General features: G+C 37.1%; 1 protein-coding gene and 1 long non-coding RNA gene across 2 annotated transcripts in view; one reads left to right on the top strand and one right to left on the bottom strand.

Annotated features, from left to right (window-relative positions):
- The window catches only part of MYH15 (myosin heavy chain 15), a 109698-nt gene that overhangs the window by 42014 nt on the left and 41952 nt on the right, over nt 1-25732 (top strand). Inside the window, exons 19-27 of the mRNA XM_070750102.1 lie at nt 2338-2425; nt 2525-2642; nt 3887-4010; nt 9705-9841; nt 12368-12623; nt 16534-16776; nt 18625-18801; nt 20858-21003; nt 22543-22633. Coding sequence (XP_070606203.1) covers nt 2338-2425; nt 2525-2642; nt 3887-4010; nt 9705-9841; nt 12368-12623; nt 16534-16776; nt 18625-18801; nt 20858-21003; nt 22543-22633 — 1380 coding nt within the window. The remainder of the gene's footprint in view (nt 1-2337; nt 2426-2524; nt 2643-3886; nt 4011-9704; nt 9842-12367; nt 12624-16533; nt 16777-18624; nt 18802-20857; nt 21004-22542; nt 22634-25732) is intronic.
- The window catches only part of LOC139166494 (uncharacterized), a 71591-nt gene continuing 68079 nt past the window's right edge, over nt 22221-25732 (bottom strand). The window contains exons 3-4 of the long non-coding RNA XR_011558967.1: nt 23803-23862; nt 22221-22527 (exon numbers count right to left, since the gene is read on the bottom strand). This is a non-coding gene — a long non-coding RNA (uncharacterized lncRNA). The remainder of the gene's footprint in view (nt 22528-23802; nt 23863-25732) is intronic.

Below are 25732 nucleotides of genomic sequence, written 5' to 3'. Positions count from 1 at the left end.
TGCCTGGGGAGGGCAAAAACAACTTCCCCTGCCCCCTGGAGGCCAGAAACGGCCTGTTTCCCAACTTCTGGTGGGCCCAGTAGGCTTATGTTTACCCTCCCCAGGTTCCAAAGACTCCATGGAGGCAGGGACAGGGTAAAAACGCCCTCCTCCACCCCCCCGGAGGCTCTCTGGAACCCAAAAACATCCTCCATGAACCTTTGTGTGAGCCAAAAATCAACTGGCTGGCACACACATGCATGTTGGAGCAGAGCTAGGGCAACGGCTCACGTGCCAGAAGATATGGTCCCGCGTGCCGCCTCTGGCACCTGTTCTATATATTAGGTAATATTTTTGCCATTTACAAAATTTGTGGTTCAACCCAAATTGTAGAAAATATGCAATTCTGAATAAAAAGTGCAACTTCAGCGTGTTACACTGAAATATATAAATAGAATAACTGCTAAATATCAAAGATCACACTTTCAGGCGTGAATATCCTGTGTTTCATTTTGTTTGTATTTCTTTGCAATATTAGCATTTAATACAGAACATAGGTTTTCCTTCAATGTACTTAATTCATTAAAATTATCAGATACCTCTGTTCAGAGTCAGAATCTGTTACAGAAAAAAAAATCTGGAAGGTCTTTTCTCCCAGCAGTTCCCAATATGTGGTATAAAAGAGCAGGAACAGATTGCCTGATTGAACAACAAAATGGAAGGGGGACTGACAAATAACTTAGTTTGCTTGTTTAGAATCATAGAATTATAGGGCTGGAAAAGAACTTGGAGGGCTTCTAATCCAATTCTGCTCAAGGCAGCAGACTTCTACTATCTGAATCAAATTGGTTGCTGTTTAAATAAATAATAGTTTTGAACATAATATAGCTGGAAGGGACCTTGTAGTCCAGTCCCCTGCTCAAGCAGGAGAACCTATACTATTTCAGATAAGTGGCTGTTTAGTCTCTTCTTAAAAACCTCCAATGATGGAGTGCCCAGGTTTTCTGAAGACATGCCATTCCTTTGGTTAGGAAGTTTCTCCTTAATTCTAAGTTGCTTCTCCCTTTGATTAGTTTCCAACCATTGTGTCTTGCGTAAAGTTTAAAATTGGATGATGTGATGTACACGGTGTATAATCTTTTTAAGGAAAAAGCTGCATCCAGTCTGTAAATAGTATGCGAAAGACCTTATGTCAAAAGGATTAAGAAAAAATTATAAATGGGTAGAAGCTACTAAGAGCAAAAGTCCTATTTTCATTTCATTAAAATGTGGTTTCATTTCATTAAAATGTGATTTCATTTCATTAAAATATGAATACGCAGCTAACAACTTCAGTACCTCATATTTAATATGTTCTCCCTTATGCTAAGCTAACTATTATAATTTGCATCTAATGGTGGTTCTGGAATTCTGGGAACTACACATAGCATTTTTGGAAGAGACAGGCAATTATGAAGTGTCAGGTTGTGTGGTGTAAACTAAACACAGTGTAATCAAAGATGGACATCACAACAATACACTTTCACTTTTAGAGAGCATCTGTTTCCAATTGTCTACAATGGAAGAAATGTTAGATTTGAATATGCAAGCCTAAAACTCACCCAAATTCATTATCATATGGTATAACATTAGAATTATCTAAATAATAACAAAACAAGAATACAGTTGTACCTCTACTTACAAACTTAATTTGTTCTGTGACCAGGTTCTTAAGTATAAAAATTTGTAAGAAGAAACAACTTTTCCCATAGGAATCAATGTAAAAGCAAAATAATGCATGCGATTGGGGAAACCACAGGGAGGGTGGAGGCCCTGTTTCCTCCCAGGAGATTCCTAGAGAGGCCCCACAGAGGCTTCTCCATGACTTTTCTGGCCCCGTTTCCTCCCAGAGATTCCTAGAGAGGCCTCATGGAGGCGGAGGCTTCTCCCTGCCTTTTGTGGTTAGTTTCAGAGGCTCGGGTTTGTAAGTAGAAAATGGTTCTTGAGAAGAGGCAAAAAAATATTGAACACTCGGTTCTTATCTAGAAAAGTTCATAAATAGAAGCGTTTGTAGGTAGAGGTACCAGTGTACTTAATCCGAAGTGAAAACTTGAATAGACAGCAAAGAAACTGATATACGCTTCATCTTAGGACTACAGTTAGTGTCCTACAAAGTTAGTATGGTAACTATGATATAACTCTTCCAAAAATAATTGCCTTCTTCTCTGAATTTCCCACATGACATGGCCAAAGTAAGTGAGATGCAGTTTTATGATTTAAATGTTTAAATGATTTTAAAGTTTTGTGATATAAATGGCAATTTATGCACTCCCTGATTCCACTGTTTAGATTTTATTTATTTATTCTCTTCGTATTTAGGAAAATTTAAACAAATTGATGACGAATTTACGATCGACAGCCCCTCACTTTGTGCGATGCATTATTCCCAATGAAACAAAAACTCCAGGTTTGAATATATTTTGTTTTTAATATTTAATCTAATGGGGAGAAATCCTGCTTTTAAGCATGCATGTATAGGAATGCATTTATTATCCTATCATTTCAGGGGCAATGGATGCTTTCCTTGTCCTCCATCAACTTCGGTGTAATGGTGTCTTGGAAGGAATTCGCATTTGCCGCAAAGGCTTTCCTAATAGAGTCATTTATGCTGACTTTAAACAAAGGTAATGTGAAAATCAATGGCACAGTCAAATTGTGATCTTTGCAGAAGATTGTTCTTTAGCAGCAGCTCAGTATATCCAGTTCTTTGTTATAGCCAATAACTGGCCAGAAATCAACTGTCTTTGAATTTTTAAAAAATGACAACATGAAAAATATATTTTAGAATATACAATGGTTTGCATTCAAAGAAGACAAAAGGATATTTCTGATTCCATAGAGTGCACTGCATATGTAGCACCCATCTCAACTTGTGAAAATGAACATTTTTCGCCAGAATTGCCTAAATCAGCATAACCTGGTTCATCCTTTGCTGCCCTCAGATCTAAAAATTAGAATTTTCGGTCAACATGGACAATGGGCTAGAGCAGTGATGGTGAACCTATGGCACGAGTGTCACAGGTGGCACGCGGAGCCATATATGCTGGCATGCGATCTGTTGCCCTAGCTCAGCTCCAACGTGCATGTGTGTGCTGGCCAGCTGATTTTTGGCTCACACAGAGGCTCTGGGAGGGTTTTTTGGCTTCCTGAAAGCCTCCAGGGGAATGGGGGGGGTACTTTCCCCTTGCTCCAGGGAAGCCTTTGGAGCCTGGGGAGGGCATAACACGAGCCTACTGGGCCCACCAGAAGTTGGGAAACAGGCCGTTTCCAGCCTACAGAGGGCTTCCAGGGGGCTGGGGAAGCTGTTTTCACTTCCCAAGGCATTGAATTATGGGTATGGGCACTTGCGAATGCACAATAGCACACACCCACGCTTTTTCAGCATCCAGGGAAAAAAATGTTTGCCATCACTGGGCTAGAGTATGTTAAAAGGTCTGGCTAGTGCAGTTACGGCATCTCTGTAGAGCACCAGATTGAAAATGATTGAAGTAGACATATTTGATTAGATGGACAAATTGTCTGGGTTCACTTAACATACTTAATCTAGTTACATTTTTGTGTTCACATAGTAATGAAATAGTAATCATGTCCTACGAATTGTTACAATCTGTCAAATCACAAAAAACTAATCCAGATTAAAACCAATCAAGTTGTATAAATGTTTTAAATAAATAAACAAATAAGTCTATAATGCTGTGTAAATAAAGTACTATGGCTACATTTTTAAAAAGTGAAGTATTTAGCGTATTGTTGAAATGAAGGCACTGTGAAGTATTAGTAGACTTCCTGATTCCTAAATCAAGGAAAGAATTATATCATGGTTTGGAGTTTAATATTTTTTTGTCTGTTATTTATTTGCTCTTACCAGATATCGCATCCTGAATCCTTCTGCAATTCCAGAGGACAAGTTTGTGGACAGCAGAAAAGCTGCTGAAAAATTATTGGGCTCTTTGGATATTGATCATAACCAGTACCGCTTTGGACACACCAAGGTAAAGCAGTTCAGTTCATACAGCAATGGAGAAAATGAAAAGATATGTTCCTAGTTGGTATCTGGAGTAACATTCTTTTAGAATGAAATAACTACTATAAAGGTTATAAGGGAGAGTTGCAATAACCTTTAATTTATGTTCTTTAATCATGTATCTCCTCATATGCAGCCCTGTTGATAAGGTCTGGCTACATTATATTTGAGCAGAATAGTTTTAACCAGTAAAGGGCAGCCAAAGTTTTTACTGCTACACTGTGGGTGTGGCTTAATGATAATGTGAATGGGTAGGAGTGGCTTGCCGGCTCTGTGACAAAGTGGGAGTGGCTTGAACGATCATCAACGTTCAAGTGAACTGTTAAGTCATCGACTTACAATCTTACCAGTGTTGCTCGCTGGGGTGACAATTTGCTTCACGTTTCCCGTGCTCTTCTTCTTGGGTTGCCCCCCCCACCTCGGGCTAGATAGTTAGGGGTACGGGTGCTGCAAGAGGCATAAATGCTGCCAGCACCGCTTCCACCCACACCGTCTGCTTGCACCTCAGGCAGGAGGTGGCCGCGTGAGGCTGAAGGGGAGCTGAGCAGGAGAGAGGGAAGCTTGTCCGAGGCCAGGAAGGGGGAAAGAGGAAAAAAGCAAGGAGCACAGATGCAACAGTAGCAGCAGTGGAAAAAAGGGGAGCCAAGCTGAGACCAGTAATCCATGAAGTGACAGCCACCAATCAGCTGGAGCTGCACATGCATCTTCATTTCCACCGGTGGAACTGCGTTCCACCCTGTCCTGCCTGCTTCCCACCCCTGGTTTTAACCCAAGAAGGAAAGGGGAGATTTAAAATGGATCTACTACCAGATCCATAGCCTTGCTATCTACAGGTAGAGATTGAGATTTCAATCGATTGTATGAATCCTTTAATGCAAAAAAGATTTGATCCAGTGAATTTATAGTCATCCTTGAAATGCTTCTACAGTGCCTTGTCATCCAAACTGAAGAAACAGGCAACCTTTCTCCAATTTTCTCTAGATTCTCTATTGGCTTCTTTGCACAGGCAGAGTAGTTCCATTATAAATAGCTTTCCAGCATGCTATTATGGTTCAAATACACAAAGGGAGAAGTATATCTAAAGTGCCTTGGGTAGAGATCAGCCACTGTGTAATTTGGGTCCAAATGTTTTACTGTATCCAAGCTGACAATAAATATATAAAAGTAGGAAGCATTTCTAAAGTGCCTTGGGCAGCAATCAGCTACATTTGGGTCCAAATGGTTTTACTATATTTGGGCTGACAAATGAATCAGCATTCATATATTTGAAACACACCATTTTTGGTATCAACTGAGACCATTTCTCCACTAGCGATATAGAGAATCTTCTAGCATTACCAGGCCATAATAATGATATAAAACCTGCCTTTTTTGTTATATGGCACAATGGTAGTTGAATTACTGTAGAAGCTTTTATAAATCACTAACAGAGATCCTGCCTTAGGTTTGATTTAAAACTCCTGCTGCTTGCCAACCCAATGTTTATAAGGTAAGAGTAAAGTTTCTCCTCACACATATGTGCTAGTTGTTCCCAACCCTAGGGGGCAGTGCTCATCTTGGTTTCAAACTGAAGAGCTAGCGCTGTCTGAAGATGTCTCCATAGTCATGTGGCTGAGATGACTACGGTAAATGCCAAACACGTACAGAATACTATTACCTTCCCACAAAAGTGATCCCTATTTTACTACTTGCATTTTTACATGCGTTGGGACGGCTAGGTTGGCAGAAGCTGGGACAAGTAATGGGAGCTCATTCCATTACGCAGCGCTAGGGATTTGAACCAACAAACTGCTGTCCTTTATGATCGACAAGCTCAGTTGCTTAGCTACTGAGCCACTACGTCCCTGATGCTTATACAGATAGACAAAATGTTGTAATATTTATTCCCATTTAAATTTTCTAAATGCCTATTAAAACGTGAGCAGGATGCTTTTAAAACTTTCAAAAGATTTCCTTTTTCTATGACAGAGGCAATTTATTTATTGTATATATGGAATTCGATAGGAAATCCAAAGTAGCAAATAACCTTTGGGTTTATACAGTATTTTAGCTGATTAGTTTCCTTGCCTCAAATAGAATAATAGAATCATAGAGTTGGAAGGGACCTCCAGGGTCATTGGGTCCAACCCCCTGCTCAATGCAGGATTCATTAAACCATCCCAAAAAGGTGACTGTCCAGTCTCTGTTTGAAAGCTCCAGTGAAGGCGAGCCCACCACCTCCTGTGGCAAACTGTTAGAAAGTTTTTTTCTGATATCTAATCTAAATCTACTTCCTTGCAGTTTCATTCCATTGTTTCTAGTCCTTCCATGTGCTAATGAGAACAATGCTGATCCCTCTGCTCTGTGACAGCCCTTCAGATATTGGTAGACAGCTATCAAGTCTCTTCTCAGTCTTCTCCTTTGCAGACTAAACATCCCTAGATCTTTTAACCATTCCTCATAGGACATGGTTTCCAGACCACTCACCATCCTTGTAACTCTCCTTTGAACTTGCTCTAGTTTATTAATGTCCTTTTTAAATTGGGCCCCCAGAACTGAACACAATATTTCAAGTGTGGTCGGACTAAAGTACTGTAGAGAGGAATAATTATATCATGTGAGCGAGATTCTACGCTCCTCTTGATGCAGCCAAGGATTGCGTTTGCCTTTTTTTGCAGCTAAACTATAGAAAGATAATTTCAATTATCTCTGTTACTGTCCTTGATACTTTGTTACTTCAGATATTTATTTTATTTGTCAAACAAGTATAGTATTATAGTACATATTAACATAACAGAACATAAGTAGAACATAGTAATAGAAAGGATAATAAGACAGTAGGACAGGGACATTAGGCACAAAAGTGCACTTATGCATGCCCCTTACAGACCTCTTAGAAAAGGGGAGAGGTCAATTGTAGATAATGTAAGGTTGAAGATTTTGGGGTTGGGGGAAGCAACAACAAAGTCAGGTAAGGAGTTCCAGGCGGTGACCACTCTATTGCTGAAATCGTATATATATTATATATTATTATATGTATATATATATTATATTATATAATAATATATTATAATAATATATTAGTATGTTATTATTATTATATATATTATAAATATATAGATATATTTAATACTGTCAAATACTAGATGTGCCACTCTCAGTCTGGGGCCCACAGCTTTTCAAGATTGCCTTTTCTTTGCACCAAAGCCAAAAGATTAACAACCCATCCACTTTTCAAAGGACTGAAGTTGAAGAATGACAGTGGCTATTATTCTAAGATTACTTGCCTTTCTTCCCATATAACACTTGTGAAATCTAGCACTTTCTTTTCCTTCATGAATCTACCTCCTCTCCTGCTTACACCCACTTGTCTACTTTACACATAGATTTAAACATACTGCTAGGCTAGAAGAGGAGTTAATTATTAACTTGCTGCTCTTCCTGTCAACTGTAGTTTAGCTGGCATATTTTAATTAAGTTCCAGAAGAGATGAGCTTTTGCACTAGATTTAAAAAACCAACCAACCATGTCCTAGCTTTCTTTCTTCTAATATATTCATTTTTAGAAATTATATTACATCCCTCATAGAATCCTAGAGTTGGAAGGGAAAAGCTGCTGTGTTGCATGTGCAGTACCAAGAAGAAGATATATTTTTATTGCTGGATTGTCCAGCCTTCTACATTGTGGAATATGGCTAAGTATCTAGAGCAATTTCATTTCACAATGAGATATTATGTTTACACTTATTTGTATATACATATTGTTATTATGTTTACACTTATTTGTATATACACATAAAGATATCTATAACTTTGCTTCTGTAAGCAGTTGTAAGAGTAAGCAGTACAATAGCTACTGTCATTTGTCTTAGTTTCAGTCCCAATTTTAAACCAATTGTAACACTTTTATTACATTTGTACAACTAAGAATGCTGTTGTAGTATTCTCTGCCTTCTGTTCTCAAGGGAAAATACCTTTAGCTCTGTCAACAACTTTTCATGGGAATTTCTAGCTGCCAATCATTTCAATACCTTTCTATGAACTTATTCCAAGCGAGCTCAATAATAAAAATGATGTCTGACCAAAGCAAAATAGTATGGAACTATTACATCATGCGTTTTGGAGATTTCACTTCCTTTGATACCGTCTAAATTTTCACCTTCCTTCCTTCCTTCCTTCCTTCCTTCCTTCCTGTAATGTCCCCATATAAACAACAAGCAGGATTTGCCTAGAGACGAACAGCAATAGGTGGAGCTATCGTATAGCCGGATTGGTTAGTAAAAAGGGGGTGGTGCCAACTCTGAGCGGGAAAATCTAGAGATGGCTATTGACTCTCTCCTCAGCCAGCTGGGAATATAAATAGAGGTTAACATGCTTGTAATTTGCTTACGCTCTGTTCTTGTTGTTTACCTTGAATAAACGTCCTTCCGACCAAACTGTGTCCAACTCCTTCCTTCCTTCCTTCCTTCCTTCCTTCCTTCCTTCCTTCCTTCCTTCCTTCCTTCCTTTATTTTTTTTACTTAATTTCTTTATGAGGAGGTTTATGGACAAGTCCCTTCAGTTTTCTCAGTAAGCTTTTTCGGAAGTAGTTTGTCACTGCCTCCTTCCCAGGCCTGAAAGAAGTGACTAGCCAAGATCTCCACATGCTTAATCACTACATCAAACATATTCTATTCTAAGATATTTTTCAAGAGAAATATTGTAAGCCAGATGTCTCTCATTCTAAAGCTGTACATTTATTTTTGCTTCCAAAGTGAGTTTTTCATTTGTGCCTTGAATTTATTATTTTACTTGCCGCCTATTTCTCTGTGAATATCACTTTTACTTTATTTCCATCTACCATAATAGCATATTATCTATCCCATTTGATTTTCTGTCATCTGCAAATTTGATAAACATTCCTCTATTTCTATATCTAAGTCATTTGTAAAAAATATTGCAGAATTGAGGACTTAGTCCTGAGTTATTGTATTCAAGGCCTCAATGGTCAGTCTATCTTCAAGACAACTTTGTCTCTGGTCTCAGAATCCAAATATCTCCTGTAGACACAATTTCCATATCTTAGTTCATTTATAGTATTTTCATTTTCCTTCCCCTAACTTTTTTAGAGCCTGAAAAGATAGAATGGAATACTGTTTGAAATCTCAGTATCTTCATATTTTTCAAATGCTGCTGAAAATTAAGTAGTGATTTTTTTAAAAATGGACCTAGTATTAGGACTAAATGGCAATTTTTATTAAGGAAAAAGCCTAATGGAAAACAGTCTATTCTAAGCTCTGTAGTATAAACTTATATTATCATTCTCATTTGCTTTTACAATTTTTAATTTAAAGAAAAATGAGATACATTTTTATATTTCAAGAATCAATAGTAATTTCAACTATTTAATTAACTACCTTATGCACTGGATAATGCAATATAACTTCTTTTAAACCCGCATTAAGATTTCATATTCTACTATTTTTATTTTGTTATCACAGTGTCCTGATACAACTATTATTATGTCCTTATGCTGTTTGTTTGTTTGTTTATCTGTCTGTTGATTGATTGATTGATTGTTTGTATTTCTATGCTGCCCAACTCCCGAAGGACTGTTGTGCTTTCTTATATGTCTGAAAGTGATCATTGTGTCACAAATAACAATTGATTCAATTTATTTGACAAAATGATGGCATGTATTTCAGGTTTTTTTTAAAGCTGGTCTCCTCGGCCATCTGGAGGAAATGAGGGATATGAGATTAGCCAAGATCTTAACACTAATTCAAGCAAGAGCCCGAGGCAAACTGATGCAAACTGAGTTCCAGAAGATGGTAGAACGAAGGTATTATGCTGTATACTCTTCACAAAACTGTATAATGGGGACAAATTGTTATTTCTTTTTTTCCAAATGATTATATTACACAGTAATTTTCCTTAGACTTGTAATCCCAATTTACAAGTCGGCATTACTTTCACCATGTGGACTAGGAATTTGTGGTTTAAAATTACATATGTGAAGGAAGTAGTTTGAGGAAGCAATAGAAATGTTATTTATGGAAAGAAACTTTGAAGTAGTTCATGTAGTGTCTGATATTTCACAATTGTTAATAATGCCATGAAACAGTGATTTTCAATCTTTTTTGAGCCGCAGCACATTTTTTACATTTACAAAATCCTGCGGCACACCACCAACCAAAATGACACCATAAGACACTCTCCTCTCTTTTTCCATCCCTGTCTCCTCCCCACCCTTGTGTGTGTGTGTGTATGTGTATACACACTTTTGAACCACTTCCAAAAACAGGTGAGGGCTGGGGTTTTCTCTCTCTTATTTTTTGGGTGCTTTTTATCATATGCTTTAAATCAAGAGTCACTTCTCTCTCTCTTTTATTTCTCTCTCTTTCCTCTCATTCTCTGTCTCAATCATTTTCTCATTTCTCTTTTTTCCTCCCCTTTTTGCTCATTCCTCTCTCTCTCTCTCCCTTTCTCTCCTTTTCTCTCTCTCTCTCTTTCTTTCTCTTTCTCTCTCTTGCCTTCTTTCTCTCTCACTCTTACTTTCTCTCTCTTTCTCTTTTCTTTCTCTCTCTTGCTTTCTCTCTCTCTCTCTCTCTTGCTTTCTTTCTCTCTTTCTCACTCTCACTCTCTCAACAAAAAGTTGCGAGACTGGAACCTGAGCTTCCTTCTTCGCGGCACACCTGATCATGTCTCGCGGCACACTAGTGTGCCACGGCACACTGGTTGAAAAACACTGCCATGAAATACCAGAAATAAATATTCATATTTTTTTTCTTCTTTCTCCATATTATTATCTTATGCAAACAAGTTTTTTTTAATTATGCTGACTCAGAGTTGAATAACATTTTTCCCCTCACTTCTATTTCTGAACTGGCATTTTCTGGCTAATTTTTTTCTTCCTGTGATCTACTGAAGTCCATGAGTGAGACAGGCTTAAGTCATCGTTAGTTACAGTATTGTTAATGCTATTCTAATATTATCCAAGGACAACCTCAAGGTATATAAAACCTGTCAGGCTTTTCCATGACTGACTATGGAGGGAAGTGAGATAACTGCAGTAACTTGAAACATTGACAATAAGGGTAAGATAATGACTGGCAGTAGGCATATCAAATATCATTCTAGGATAACCGCCAGGAGACATTTGATGTAGAATGGCACACTAAACAAAAAATTACATGGATTCAAGGTTAGGTTTGCAGCACTATATTTCAGCAATGGAGAAAGACCTAAATTTGGATCACTAAGAAGGAAAAAATGGCTGCAACTTTTCAAGATCACTTGATCCTTTTGTTACATATAAGTAAAGGCTCATGTATTGTTTTCTTATTTCAAAGGGTACTTATACAATATAAATAAAAACAACATGTATACATACTAATGGTAACTGTCACAGCTGTTTATGATGCTGTGCTAATAAATAGATAGCTGTACTTACTGCTTTTAAAATACAAATAAATGTAGAAATGGTGTACACAAAATGAAGCATGCAATCTAGAAATAGTGTTTGTGAGCGTTCCTCGTCTACCTCAGGTAATGTTAGATTCTGAGGAGGATGAACCAGGCCCCTCTTGATACCCTGGGCCAGTGGGTTTGCCAGCTGATGTAGAGAGTGACAGTGAGGGAGAAATAGACCTAGATGAACCCAGATATGTCAATGGGAGATTGGTCCAAGTCAGAGGATGAAGGAGATATTAGAATGGATAAGCCACTTTTAGATGCTAGATTCAGGAGGTTACAAAGCAGACAACAACACTTGTATGATAAAAGGAAGTAATTTGTGGTTTAACTTTATGGAGTTTGCTGACCACTCCCAGCAGATATAAAAGAAAAGGATCTTGTGAAATTCTGGGTGGAGTGACAACATTAATTTCATGGATGCTGTGTTAGATCTGGGGTGAGCTGATTTTAATACCCTACGATTCATTGCCTTTCTTATCTTGCTGGAATGCTGGTAGCTCTGAAGTTGGTACCTTTCCCAGAAGCTTATCTGATAACTTTGCAGCAGAGAAAAGTATTCCCTGAAATTTTAAAAGACTGAAACCTGCTCCTAAATGTTGCTTTTTCCAGTAGAGAATGTAATTCAAAGCTTAAATAGTGGGTTTTAGCCATTCGTTTCAATCTGAAAAGCCTGGGATAGAACAAATAGGAATTATTAAAATATGTAGGATCATTGTAGTATTTGGTACATAAAAGAAAACTAATTATTACAAAGGCCTAAGATCATGAGGGAAGATCCAAAAATTAGTAGTAAAGTTGACTCCATTTCTGATAACTCAAGACTTGCTTCCTTCCTTCCTTCCTTCCTTCCTTCCTTCCTTCCTTCCTTCCTTCCTTCCTTCCTTCCTTCCAGAGATGCCCTGCTTGTAATCCAGTGGAACATTCGAGCTTTCATGGTTGTGAAAAATTGGCCCTGGATGAAGCTATTCTTTAAGATCAAACCCCTCTTAAAATCAGCAGAGACTGAAAAAGAAATGGCTAATATGAAAGAAGAATTCCTGAAATTGAAGGAGGCCTTAGAAAAATCAGAAGCCAGAAGAAAGGAGCTTGAAGAAAAGCAAGTTTCTCTTGTACAGGATAAGAATGACCTGCTCCTCCAGCTGCAAGCAGTAAGTAGATTAAAATATCAGTGTTAATTAATCCAACCCAAGCTTTGGTCCAGCAAAGGAAGCTTGCTGTGAAACTAGTCCTGCTAAGTATAAATAGTGAAATCCAAGTTCACGTAAAACAACATCCATTTAATTCTAGCACAAGCTTTTAATACTTTCAAACCTTAATTTACTTGAAAGTCCCTTTCCTTTCTTTGTGTACTTCTTACATAACATTTATGACATTTTATATATTGTAAATCAAAGAAAAAATTGATACGTAGAACTGAAGGCTTGCAAAAAATGATTGATACAGTCTATATCTTATAAAAAAATAAAATTGATGGGTACTAAAGTTCTTCACAAAATGTTTGACTGTCAGGCATTTTGCAGTAAGAGAAAATTGGAATGGACAATGTGTGGGTTTTTTTCTTAAAGAAATGTCTGAGATCAAATCATTTTTTTTATTATTATTTGTTTTACTTGCTACTCGGCAATAATGGCTCCCCAAAGTTTATAGCTCAAGGAGAAGATTTTTCTTTTCATTGATAAAATGCTGCTATAAGAAAGTTGGTTAAAAAAAAACTATTACTAGAGAATAGTCAATTTCCTACAAGTAAACAAGTAATTCTGCATTGTTTCTTTTAAAGAAAAAACATAGATTGCAAAAGTAACATAAATCTAAATGCAAATTACAAAGGAGAAACATTATATTCAAAAACATTGTAAAATTAATAAGGGGGATATTATAAATCTTTTACTCTTTAAAATAGGGGGAAAAGTTGTTTTTTTAGTTTATCATATTTTCAAGTATTTTATTTATTATGTATTTATTATTGAGATTTATAGGCCGCCCAACTCCTTACGGACTCTGAGCAGCAAACAAGAATATAAAACAAGTAAAAACAATTCTAAATTATAAAACCATTCATATCCATTCAGCTGGAGCAAAATGGAATCATTCACTGACTCCAGGCCTGCTGGCAAAGTCATGTTTTTACAGGGGAGAGAGAACCAACCCCTGCAGTACCCCACAAAAGAGTGGCCTAAAGGTTGACTTCTGTCCCCCCACTAACACCAACTGCGATCGATCGGAGAGCTAGGAGTACCACCATAAAATGGTGCCTCCCACTCCCAACCTCTCCAATCGTCTCAGAAGGATATCACGGTCCATTATATTATTATTTTCACAATAAACTTAGCTTCCTTTATTTTTTAAAAATAAATATCCTAAAAAAGGAGAAAAAAAGAAACACCCAGTTTCAATAATTTGTTCAACTAAAGATAACAGCCTTCGCTTTGCTGTGCATTAGCTAACCTTATTTCACATGTAAATATATGAAGTGTAAAACTTTAAAAGCTTGGATATAAATACTAATGTTTTTATACATATTTCAGTTTCAGAATCAGTTTCCATGGCAAATCAACAAAGAGATGGGATGTTAAATTTGGGATATGTAGCATTATATGCAATTTGTTGGTGTACTTTTCCACTGACAAAGAAAAAAAATGCATATTTTAAGAATTTGTTACCTTGAACTTATATTCAACTGACCGATTATTCTATTTATACATGCAAAGCTATTTATACCACAAAGTTTTTTCACTTCATGAATTCTTTGTGATAAGATGAATAATTTTGGTTCAGTTATCATAAAAGCTGAAATATTGTACTGGCTGTTTGCTTATTGACCACTGAAAAAGAGTTGTAAAATCCAGTTGGACCTGTGGGCAACTCTCTTGATGACAATGATGACTTACATTTGTGATGGAGAGGCTCCATTGTGGTCATAAGTGAGAACTATTTGTATAAGAATAAATAGTGTTGAAAGTGGAGTTACTGTTTATGGTATATGTATAAGATTCAGAAAAAAAATGTAGCTCTGCATTTAACAATCACCAGATGTGGTAAATTTAGTTTACTCCAAAAGAAAGCTTTAAAAAACCCACAATAAATAGAGGCATCACTTGCTATTAGAGTTGAAAGTTTATTTAGTTATTTATTTATAAAATTACTTCTATGGTGCCAGTCTAACACATGCATCTCTGGGTGCTAATAACACACTTAGAAACAATACAAAACCCCCCCAATATCCACAAAAGTGCTGTATGTCTGATTATTTTGTGCCAGATTACTATTAAATCTAGTGACTATATATGACTGTATATGGGTCTTTTAATGGTGCACACATTGCTACTGTAACTGAATCTTGTAGACTTATTTTCACATTTTCCAGATTTCTCTAGAGAGTTAGGTCTTCACATATTGTCCAATGTATGATATTTTGCGCCTGGTTATTTCTGCCTTGAGCGAGAACTTCGAATTGATACATTTGATGATTCATTTGTTTTCTTGGCTATCCACAATATCCCCAGGAGTTTAGTAACAATTACGGTACTTCAATTCTAAACCATCAATACTTTTCCAGACTTATTTTTTTAAAGCCCAACTTTCATGTCCATAAAATATCACATGAAAACTATTCCTTATATGATTCTAATCTTTGTAAGAATATGACAGCATTTGAAAATCTTTTTTGAAGTCTTTGTTGTGAACCTACCAAGACTTCTGGTTTCTTTATTGCAGAGTAACCCTTAAAAAGCAGAAACTAGCCACTATTTCAATATTTTCATTGTATAAGTTGCTGAACTTCTTATCAGTAATTTTGTATTCTTTATACTTACTCTTAGTCCCATTTTTCAGTGAAGTCTTTGATTTTTATTACTAGAACTTTCATATAATACCTCTAAAATCAAAGAATGTTTTCCCTTAATGCCAATTTCAAGGTAAAAGCCATGGAAGAGGAGATATATTGTCCATCTATCATGTCTAAAACCTCAACAATGTATCAGTGACATAGATTGCTTAGACTAAATAAAGCACACACATTGCTTCTGCTCAGGCAATCTCACACTACTCACAAGAGCCTACAAAACTTTTGCCAGACCCATCCTAGACTACTGCTCATCTGTCTGGAATGCCCATACCACATCTCAGACATCAACACCCTTGAAAATGTCCAAAGATATTTCACCAGAAGAGCCCTTCACTCCTCCACTCGAAACATAATATCCTACGAAAATAGACTAACAATCCTGGGCTTAGAAAGCCTAGAACTACGGCACCTAAAACACGATTTGAGTATTGCCTACAAGATCATATGCTGCAACGTCCTACCAGTCAATGACTACTTCAGCTTCAACCGCAACAACACAAGAGCACGCAACAGATTCAAACTTAATAGGAACTGCTCCAAACTTGACTGTAAAAAATATGATTTCAACAATCGAGTTATCTAAGCATGGAACTCATTGCCGGACTCAATTGTGTCAACCCCTAACCCCCAACATTTCTCCCTTAGACTCTCCACGATTGACCTCTCCAGGTTCCTAAGAGGCCAGTAAGGGGTGCACATAAGTGCACTGGTGTGCCTTTCGTCCCCTGTCCAATTGTCTTTCCTTTCTCTCACTTATCATATATATTTTCTTTCTTTCATATATCCTCTCCTCTAAGTTCACTTTACCCTTATATATATTACTACATGTCTATTTTTCTTCCTATGTATTTGTGTATTGGACAAATGAATAAATAAAAATAAATAATAAATAAATAAACAACAAAGTTTGAACAAGTTTAATTTTGACCACACAAAGCCATATAGTCTAGTCCTTTCATGGTGTTAATAAACAGCCAGTTTAAAGTGTTAACACTTTTCATCTATCCAGACCTTGGTATCTACTGCTTAATATTTTTCCAAGAAGTCAAAACTATCTCATTTTTGCAACAATCCCTTGTATCTAGCATGGGTTTAGAGTAGCATGCAGTCTAGATTCCAATTTGATGCCTTAATACTAAAACGTATAGTTGATGATTGGTTACCTATATAGATTTTCTTGAGCCATTAATACATGTCTCTGAAAATTCTGACAGGAGCAAGATACCCTTGCAGATGCAGAAGAACGATGTGATTTACTGATTAAATCTAAGATCCAACTGGAAGCTAAAGTTAAAGAACTGACTGAACGAGTAGAAGATGAAGAAGAGATGAACTCCGAGTTGACATCCAAGAAGAGAAAGCTGGAGGATGAATGTTCTGAGCTGAAGAAAGATATTGATGACCTTGAAATTACTTTGGCAAAAGTTGAGAAAGAAAAACATGCTACAGAAAATAAGGTACTTTTAATATTTAAAAACAAAAATCAAACTGGTCTAACTGTATAAAGATTTTAAAAATGGATTAAAATTTAGAAGTTACATATTGGAATGAACAATCAGGAAAGGAATATTTGGATCATGATGGATAGCTTAATGAAAATGTCAGGCTAATATTGGCCCTTTTGAAAAGAAATTCAGAGTAAAATGAATCAAAAATGAAACGCCCACAGTTTGATCTATGCCTCAGAAAGCTGCAGTTTCTCAGTGGGAAAGGTTACAACAGTTGGAGATTTAAGACTAGAAAAAGAAAGGTTTAGTGGAGGGAACGAATGCAGTAGCATAACTTCATAAAATTGTACATAGTGTAAAAGTAGACAGAAAAACATTAAATCTTCACTAAGTCCAGTGAAATTGAATACTGTAGATGTTTTTCGATGACAAATAGAGTTCAGTTACGGATTTTGCTAACTTAAGGTCTAATAATTTTTCAGGAAAAAGATATAGATGAGAGAATCTATATAAATTACATTATTTCCTCCTCTTATTTTGTCATCCTGATATCTATGCCCATGGAAACTGTCTATAATTTTGTTATTTCCTGATAGCATTTACATGAATAAATACAGTAGCTTAGTATTAGTTACACACGCAAGCACATAAATGAGAACATATACATAAATGTGCATGCACACACAAAAACATTTACAGTGTTTAATTATGGAACCTAAAATAATGTAGATAAGATTTTCCATGCACAGACTCTCCTCTCCAGCTATTGCCACATCCACTGTTGCCTGAAGGATACATTATATGCTATGACATCTTGAGTGTTAAAAATTGCTATGAAGGTTATTCTGAACAATATATTTTATTACCTGGATTTGGAACTGTCTCTGCTCCAATAGTCTAAGCCCAGGTTTTTTAAACTGTGTTCTTTACTGTAAAAATTTGAGAGAGTTCCAAGAGAAATTAAAGCTCAATTGAACACAACCTGTTTTGGATCAGTAGAGCTTTGCCTTGATAAGGAGTTCTAGAATTTTTTTCAACAAATAGGTTTCACAACTGAAAAACCTTCATCTAAGGTATTTTTCTTCCTTTCTTATATTATACAGTGGTCCCTCGATTTTTGCGGGTTCGAACTTCGCGAAAAGTCTATACCACGGTTTTTCAAAAATATTAATTAAAAAATACTTCGCGGTTTCCCCCCCTATACCACGGTTTTTCCCGCCCGATGATGTCATATGTCATCACCAAATTTTCGTCCACCTTTAATAATTTTTTTAAAATAAACTTTAATAAAGAAACATGGTAATAATCTAAATGGTTGCTAAGGGAATGGGAAATTGCAATTTAGGGGTTTAAAGTTTTAAGGGAAGGCTTGTGATACTGTTCATAGCCAAAAATAGTGTATTTACTTCCGCATCTCTACTTCGCGGAAATTCAACTTTTGCGGGCGGTCTCGGAACGTATCCCCTGCGAAAATCGAGGGAACACTGTATTATATTATATTATATTATATTATATTATATTATTATATTATATTATTTATTTAGACCAATACACAATGAAGCTTATAGAGGATATACTCGTAGTAAAATATATCAACGAAAGAATAGAAGCGAAGATATAGGAATAAAATATATCAATGAAAGAATAGAAGAAAAGATATAGGAGATATAGGAGAGACAATGGCATCTCTGTATTTCAATTTACATGAGAGCATACTCCAAAAAGGAGCAGCTTTCTTTGTTTTGTATGGATCAGAAGTGCATTGTTTTTCACAAGCAAGGATCATAATTCATTTGAACTGCATTGACTCTGCAAGAAGTGCTTGACTTTTAAACTTACTTCCATTTCATTTTTCAGGTTAAAAACCTTACAGAAGAAATGGCAGCACTGGATGAAACTATCAGCAAACTTACAAAAGAAAACAAATCTTTACAGGAAGCTCATCAACAGGCCTTAGATGACCTGCAAGTAGAAGAGGATAAAGTCAATACTCTGAGCAAGGCTAAAGTAAAACTGGAGCAACAAGTCGACGATGTACGTTTGGTTTGTTGTTGTTGATTTATCTAGATAAACCTTACCCAACTGGTGCTTTTAGATACAATGGAGTACAATACTAATCATTGTTAATTAATATTGCCATATTGATCTTGAATGATGAGATCTTTCATCCAACAGTTCTTGGAGTCACTTAATTGAATAAAATTGGGCTTTTTAATTGATTGTCTGATGAGTAGTAGCTTTGATTGTCTTACCATAAATGTCAGACCCACTCTTTGCCATGAGAAAAATGAATTAAAATAAACTAATTACTAAGCTTCTCAAGTCTAAACAAAACAATGCTAAACAAAACCAAACAATCCACATTATGTCTTAGCACAATATACAGTGGTACCTCGAGATACGAGTTTAATTCGTTCCGGACCTGGGCTCTTAAGTCGAGCAGCTCTTATCTCGAACGACTTTTCCCCATAGGAATTAATGTAAATAATTTTAATTGGTTCCAGCCCTCAAAAAACTCACAAAGTTAGTCTAAATTATGCAGAAAGACATGTTTTTAATGAAGAAATGTACATGTACATATAAATGAATAATGAAGTTTCTTTCACTTAACTTGTAAACTTTCTTAAACTTTTAAATTTACATATGTTCAACTTCTCTGCCACCCAATCCTGTAGGACAGAGGTCCCCAACCCTTTTTGCACCAGGGACCGGCTTTAAGCGATCAAGACAGGAATGGGTGAATGAATGGACGGAGGGTGGGAAGGAAGGAAGGAAAGAGGGAAGGGACAGGAACAGAGGAAGGAAGCAAGGAAACTTATGAAAGGGGAGAGTAAGAGAGGAATGAGTGAAGGGAGGGAGGGAGGGAAGAAGGTGGGAAGGAGAAAGAAAAGAAGAAATAGAGGAAGGGAAGGTAAAAGAGAGAAAGAAAAAGAGCAAAAAAGAAAGCAAGAAAGAAAGAAAGAAAGAAAGGGGGAAGGGACAGGAACAGAGGAAGGAAGCAAGGAAACTTATGAAAGGGGAGAGTAAGAGAGGAATGAGTGAAGGGAGGGAGGGAGGGAAGAAGGTGGGAAGGAGAAAGAAAAGAAGAAATAGAAGGGAAGGTAAAAGAGAGAAAGAAAAAGAGCAAGCAAGAAAGCTGCAAGCACCCCCCCAAGCCCCCCAGGCCGGCTGCAACCTTTTAAAACACGCGCGCCGCTTCGCAGCTGTCTCCTGAAGCCGAACGCGGAAGTTAGCGTTTGGCTTCAGGAGACAGCTCCTTGGCGCTTGTATCTCGAATTTGGGCTTGTAAGTAGAACAAAAATATCTCTCCCCTCCCAGCTCTTATCTCGAGTTGCTCTTAAGTAGAGCAGCTCTTATGTCGGGGTTCCACTGTATAGACTTTCTATCCTTTATTGTAACTTATGCAATAAGTGTAAGCATAAAATGTATCAGGAAAGACTTAATTAACTCAATCTGTATAGTCTGGAGGACAGAAGAAAAAGGAGGGACATGATCGAAACATTTAAATATGTTAAAGGGTTAAATAAGGTTCAGGATGGAAGTGTTTTTAATAGGAAAGTGGACACAATCTGAAGTTAGTTGGGGGAAAGATCAAAAGCAACATGAGAAAATATCATTTTACTGAAAAAGTAGTAGATCCTTGGAACAAACTTCCAGCAGATGTGGTTGGTAAATCCACAGTAACTGAATTTAAACATGGCTGGGATAAACATATATCCATCCTAAGATAAAACGACAGGAAATAGTATAAGGGCAGACTAGATGGATCATGAGGTCTTTTTCCTCTGTCAGTCTTCTATGTTTCTATGTTTCAATTCAACAACAATGGCCTAAGGTGAAGCATGAACATATGTGTTGATCCAATTATCACATCAGGCTTATCCAGAAGTGATGGTTTACAAACTATAATGGCTAGAGTTATACAGTATGCTAAACAAAACCAAACAATCCACATTATGTCTTAGCACAATATATAGACTTTCTATCCTTTATTGTAACTTATGCAATAAGTGTAAAATACTGTCAGAATTCATAGTCCCTTGAAGCCTTGCTCTATCAAGTGTTCACTTCCAACTTTTTATATCTGTAGCTTGAAGGCTCTCTGGAACAAGAAAAGAAAGTGAGGATGGATCTGGAAAGAGCCAAACGAAAACTGGAAGGAGACTTGAAACTGACTCAGGAAAGTGTCATGGATTTAGAGAATGATAAACTGCAATTGGAAGAAAAGCTAAAGAAGTACGGTTATTTACAGCTTTTAATAATTTAGTTTGATATGGAGTCATAGAGAAAGGCAAGCTAATGCCTTTAATCACAATTTCCCCAATTCTTTGTTCTTTACAATTTGCCATGCTGGATGGGACAAATGGAGGTTGAAGTCTCAAACAGCTAGAAGGGATGTGCCTTTTTGGTATAAGCCAGTGTTTTTCAACCAGTGTGCCATGGCACACTAGTGTGCCGCGAGACATAGTTAGGTGTGCCGTGAGGAAATTAAACATGGGTCCCCAAACTATGGCCCGCGTAGGCCATTTATCCGGCCTGCCACCAGCCACCTCCATCTGAACATAAACAGTCCCCTCACAATCCCTCCAGTTATCAGCGGCAGGAAGAGTGGAGGCACAGGGAACGCTCACTGACCAATCACCTTCTAGGATTCATCCCGACCACTAGCGATGAACCAATAGCAGGCCGCCTCTCATCCACACCCAGGAGATCCCCGCTCAGGCTGCCGTGCACTTGTCATTGTGTGGCTGCGGCGAGTAGTTGAAGCTGCTACTCCTCCCCATGGTCCCGATTTCTAATCCTGGTCAGGAGTGGAGGTAAATGTTGCCACCATTAGATGAAGCCTCAGCTGGTTATGTCTATTCTGATGGTGTATATAGATTATTAACTATATGTATAATATGTACTGCGTTAGAGTGTCATTTTGTGTCATTTTGGTTGGTGATGTGCCCCAGGATTTTGAAAGTGTAAAAAATGTGCTGCAGCTCAAAAAAGGTTGAAAATCACTGGTATAAGCAATGTTGGGTTCCCTTCATATTCACTTATAAACAAGGAAATTAACTACCAATTATGTGAAAATAATTCCACATACCTAGACTTCCAATATAAACTGCTCAGTGTTTGGAGGTTCCCTGCACTTTTTGGTCCAGGGAAAGCAGCCAAACCTGAAGGTTTGTTAGTCCCCTGAGGTTTTGTTATATGTGCCTGGTGGGTATGTTTGACTACTAAGTCACAACTTCCACATAACAGAAGTGGATAGCTTGGGAAGGAAGAGTTGAGAATTGGTAGCTAATAAGATTTTTAAAAAAGAAAGGTCAGGGGAATATTCCTACCTACAAACTTACCTTGAGAGCTTTTAAATTTTACACCTCAATAATAAGAAGCAGCAAGACAAACCAAAGCTTCTGTGTTGTAAGATTCTGTTTTTATTTTCTTTCCCTGATCTCCTACAGTTTCTTTTATTACAGCAAGTTGGCTTTGGCAGCAGATCAAAATTTAGCACAAAGTACATTCAGCAATTTCACCCAATATCAGAGTTATTAATGTTACAATATTCATGGGTTGTTTATTTTGCATATTGAGAAGTAAGATAAGATTTTTTAAAACTTTGCATTAATTAGATTTTTTAAAAAACAGCAACAACAACACCTTGATAAATAGCAATAATTGTGCCATTATTTCCGAAACTGCATTTCTGCTTAGAAAGCATTAAGGCTATTCCGATCAATAGTCTTCTTATAATCCTCCACATCTGAACATCTATTGCATTAACAGGAAAGAATTTGAAATCAGTCAAATGAACTCTAAGATCGAAGATGAACAGGCGATAGTGATGCAGCTCCAAAAAAAAATAAAAGAGCTTCAGGTAAATAATGAATGATTCTTACTTTTCCTCCATTGAGCTGGTAATTGTTTACAATGTAGAAATCAACAGTGAATCTGAGCAACTTACTTAAAAAGACAGTGCATTATAGAAAAAAAAAACCTGCACCAAGGAAACAAATATGCAACAATAATAAACATTATTATTGTTGCATATTTGTTCCCCTGGTGCAAGTTATTTTAAGAAACAATAGCAACAACAACAATAATAATAAACATAATGAATATTATTATTGTTGCTGTTATTTCTTAAATTGTACACTTCCATACTCCCAGAATTTCTTATCTATATAAATCAATCCAGGTAGATAACTCAGTGGTTGGGTGAGAGGGCAGGGAACATGACAGAAAAGGTTTAGGGTAGATTCTAACCACTGTAGAGGCCTAGAATATTTTTCACTTTTAACAGGGCTGGTGACAAGCTATCTGTAGACATGATAAGAATATAATCCCTAATGTAGATTCTTATGCACATTTGATTGAATTCATTCTTCATCTTCACAGGAGTACTCCAGTACTCTGTTGTGTCATCTTCAGAATCTCCTTGGAAAATAATGGGCCACAGTTTGGGGTCAAAATGTTGTATCATGATACAGTTTCTGAACAGCTTTAGTACCATTCAGTATGAATTTCTGGCAATTAGAGGCATCCATGCAGGAAAGGTTTTGCTGGATGCCACTGGATTCCACAGAAAACATCCAGATCACATTTCTCTACTCTAGGACTGCTTTATATATTGTGAGTCCAATTTGTATAATTTGCAAAGTTTATATTGTTTAAAAATTCATGTCCTGTTGTTGGTCTAGATAATGCTTCTAAATGTGTTGTCTTCCCATAGCTAGAGGCTACTTTTCTTTTAAATCCACTTTTAAACCATCTTATGTTGAAAGGGGTTTTGGATTTCATATGATTTGGATTCCTTCTTTTATTCACTTTCTCTTTCTCTAGATAGGATTTAATGATTAAATTATAATAATATACATGGAAACATCTAGGTAATTAAATAAGGAGGTTGCACCTTCAGAATGCCAGCTAGCCTTATGCAGTGGTACCTCTACCTAAGAACGCCTCTACTTACGAACTTTTCTAGATAAGAACCGGGTGTTCAAGATTTTTTTGCCTTTTCTCAAAAACCATTTTCTACTTACAAACCTGGGCCTCCAAAAATGTAACCGGACTTAGTTGTTGGATTGGCGGGCAGTAGATGAGACCCTTAAAAAGAAAGATATATGAGAGAAAGTGAATTGGAGAGACAGAAAAGATATATTCAGCCAAAACACAACATATCTCGGAATACCCTTGATTATAAGTATATGGTGGCAGGTGAGTTACAGAATAAGATTGTATCTTGGAGGAAGACTATACGAATTATGTGGATATGTGACTTCAACACCAAATTTGTACAGGAGCAAAGCCCTTCAAGGAATAAAAACATTCCCCTTAGCTATTGATCTATGGAGGCTCCATGATCAACCTGGTTTAACAGCTGACAAAGCTAGTTTTCATTTCTCTTTGGAGGGAGGTTATGAAAAGTGCCATTAATAATGCTGCAACTTGCTTGTTGCCCAGAAGTAGAATATGCAACTAAGCCGTTTTGACAGTTCTAGTTCAGAGTCAAAACATAGATAAGAACTACAAAAAGAGCTTTTCTTTACCTTATAATTCATGCTTCTTTGAATTTTAAAGGGGCATAAGACACTCTAAATTTAAAAATATGTATTTACCACTTCCATCAAAGTTTGCTTTCATGCACTGGGATTTTTGCATTTCAAATAGCCCTTAGAATAATAGTTAGGATAAACCTGGCAAAGTTCAATAGTGTATTCCATATAATTTCAAATACAACTCAGCCTGATGTATAGGGAAATGGTACAAAACTACCTTTCCAGACAGAGGGGATCATAGTAAATTCCCCATGTATTCAGAATGCATATCAGACATTTACCCTCATTTTAATGTCTCTATAATTTTTCCTATCCAATTATATGTTGAATTGCAACTCTTGTTATCCCAGTAATAATGCTGCCTGGGGATGATAGAATTTGGAAACCTAAACTTCGTTATGCTATGGTGTTTTTTGCTCTACAATTAATACTAATATAGAATATTATCCTGCAACTTTTTTTCTTCTGGTTCTCTTTCACTCTGATCACTGATTGTGTGTTTTACAAGTTAGGATAAAGAAGAAGATAAATTCAGAGGGAATTTCATAGATGGTACTTGAACTTATTGAACAGAGAGGTGGTCAAAAGAGCTCTATGTATTCTGCCATTTTACTGTGCAGTCAGGGATCAGCAGCTTCCCAAGCTGTACACATATCAATAAATCCCAAGAAAGTTTATTATGAAGGAATCACCCCCTGGGCTTTTTTGATTAGCAGTATACTGTCATGGCTAAGAGGGAGTCTTGCCATTAATAGATTGTTGAAAGATTTCTCTGTCCTTTCAAGAAATTGTTCACCCAATTTTTCTTCCCACTAAATTGGTACAGAATTTTGAAAGGCCTGAAGCTCAGATTCATATTCAACTAGGTGAAGAGAGAACTTAATAAGTTTCAAAATTAAGTGTACATTCAGGTTATACAGTGGTACCTCGTGATACGAACCCCTCGTGATACGAACCTGGGGTTCGGAAATTTTTTGCCTCTTCTTACGAACTTTTTTCGGCTTACAAACCCACCGCAGATCACAAAATGGCACTCTGCTGGGCGCCGCCGCCCGGCTGTCACCTTTTAAAACTGCCGGGGGGCTTCTCGGCATTCTTCCCAACCCGAACCCAGAAGTTCGGGTTTGGGTTCCGGAGGCCGCCGAGAAGCACCACCGCCCAGCTGTTACCTTTTAAAACAGCTGGGGGGCTTCTTGGCGTTCTCCCGAACCCGAACTTTTCGGGTTCAGGTTCGGGAGGCCGCCAAGATGCGCTGCCGCCCGGCTGTCACCTTCTGAAACAGCCGGGGGGCTTCTCGGCATTCTCCTGAACGCCAAACCCAGATGTTCGGGTTCAGAAGGCTGCCAAGAAGCGCCTGGTTGTTTCAGAAGGTGACAGCCAGGCAGCGCCGCTCGGCGGAGTGCCATTTTTGCGATCGG

The sequence above is a fragment of the Erythrolamprus reginae genome, chromosome 4, assembly GCF_031021105.1.
Source record: "Erythrolamprus reginae isolate rEryReg1 chromosome 4, rEryReg1.hap1, whole genome shotgun sequence".
Taxonomy (NCBI): Eukaryota; Metazoa; Chordata; class Lepidosauria; order Squamata; family Dipsadidae; genus Erythrolamprus; species Erythrolamprus reginae.
The sequence above is the reverse complement of the archived record's forward strand: the minus strand, read 5'-3'. Positions and strand labels throughout refer to the sequence as shown.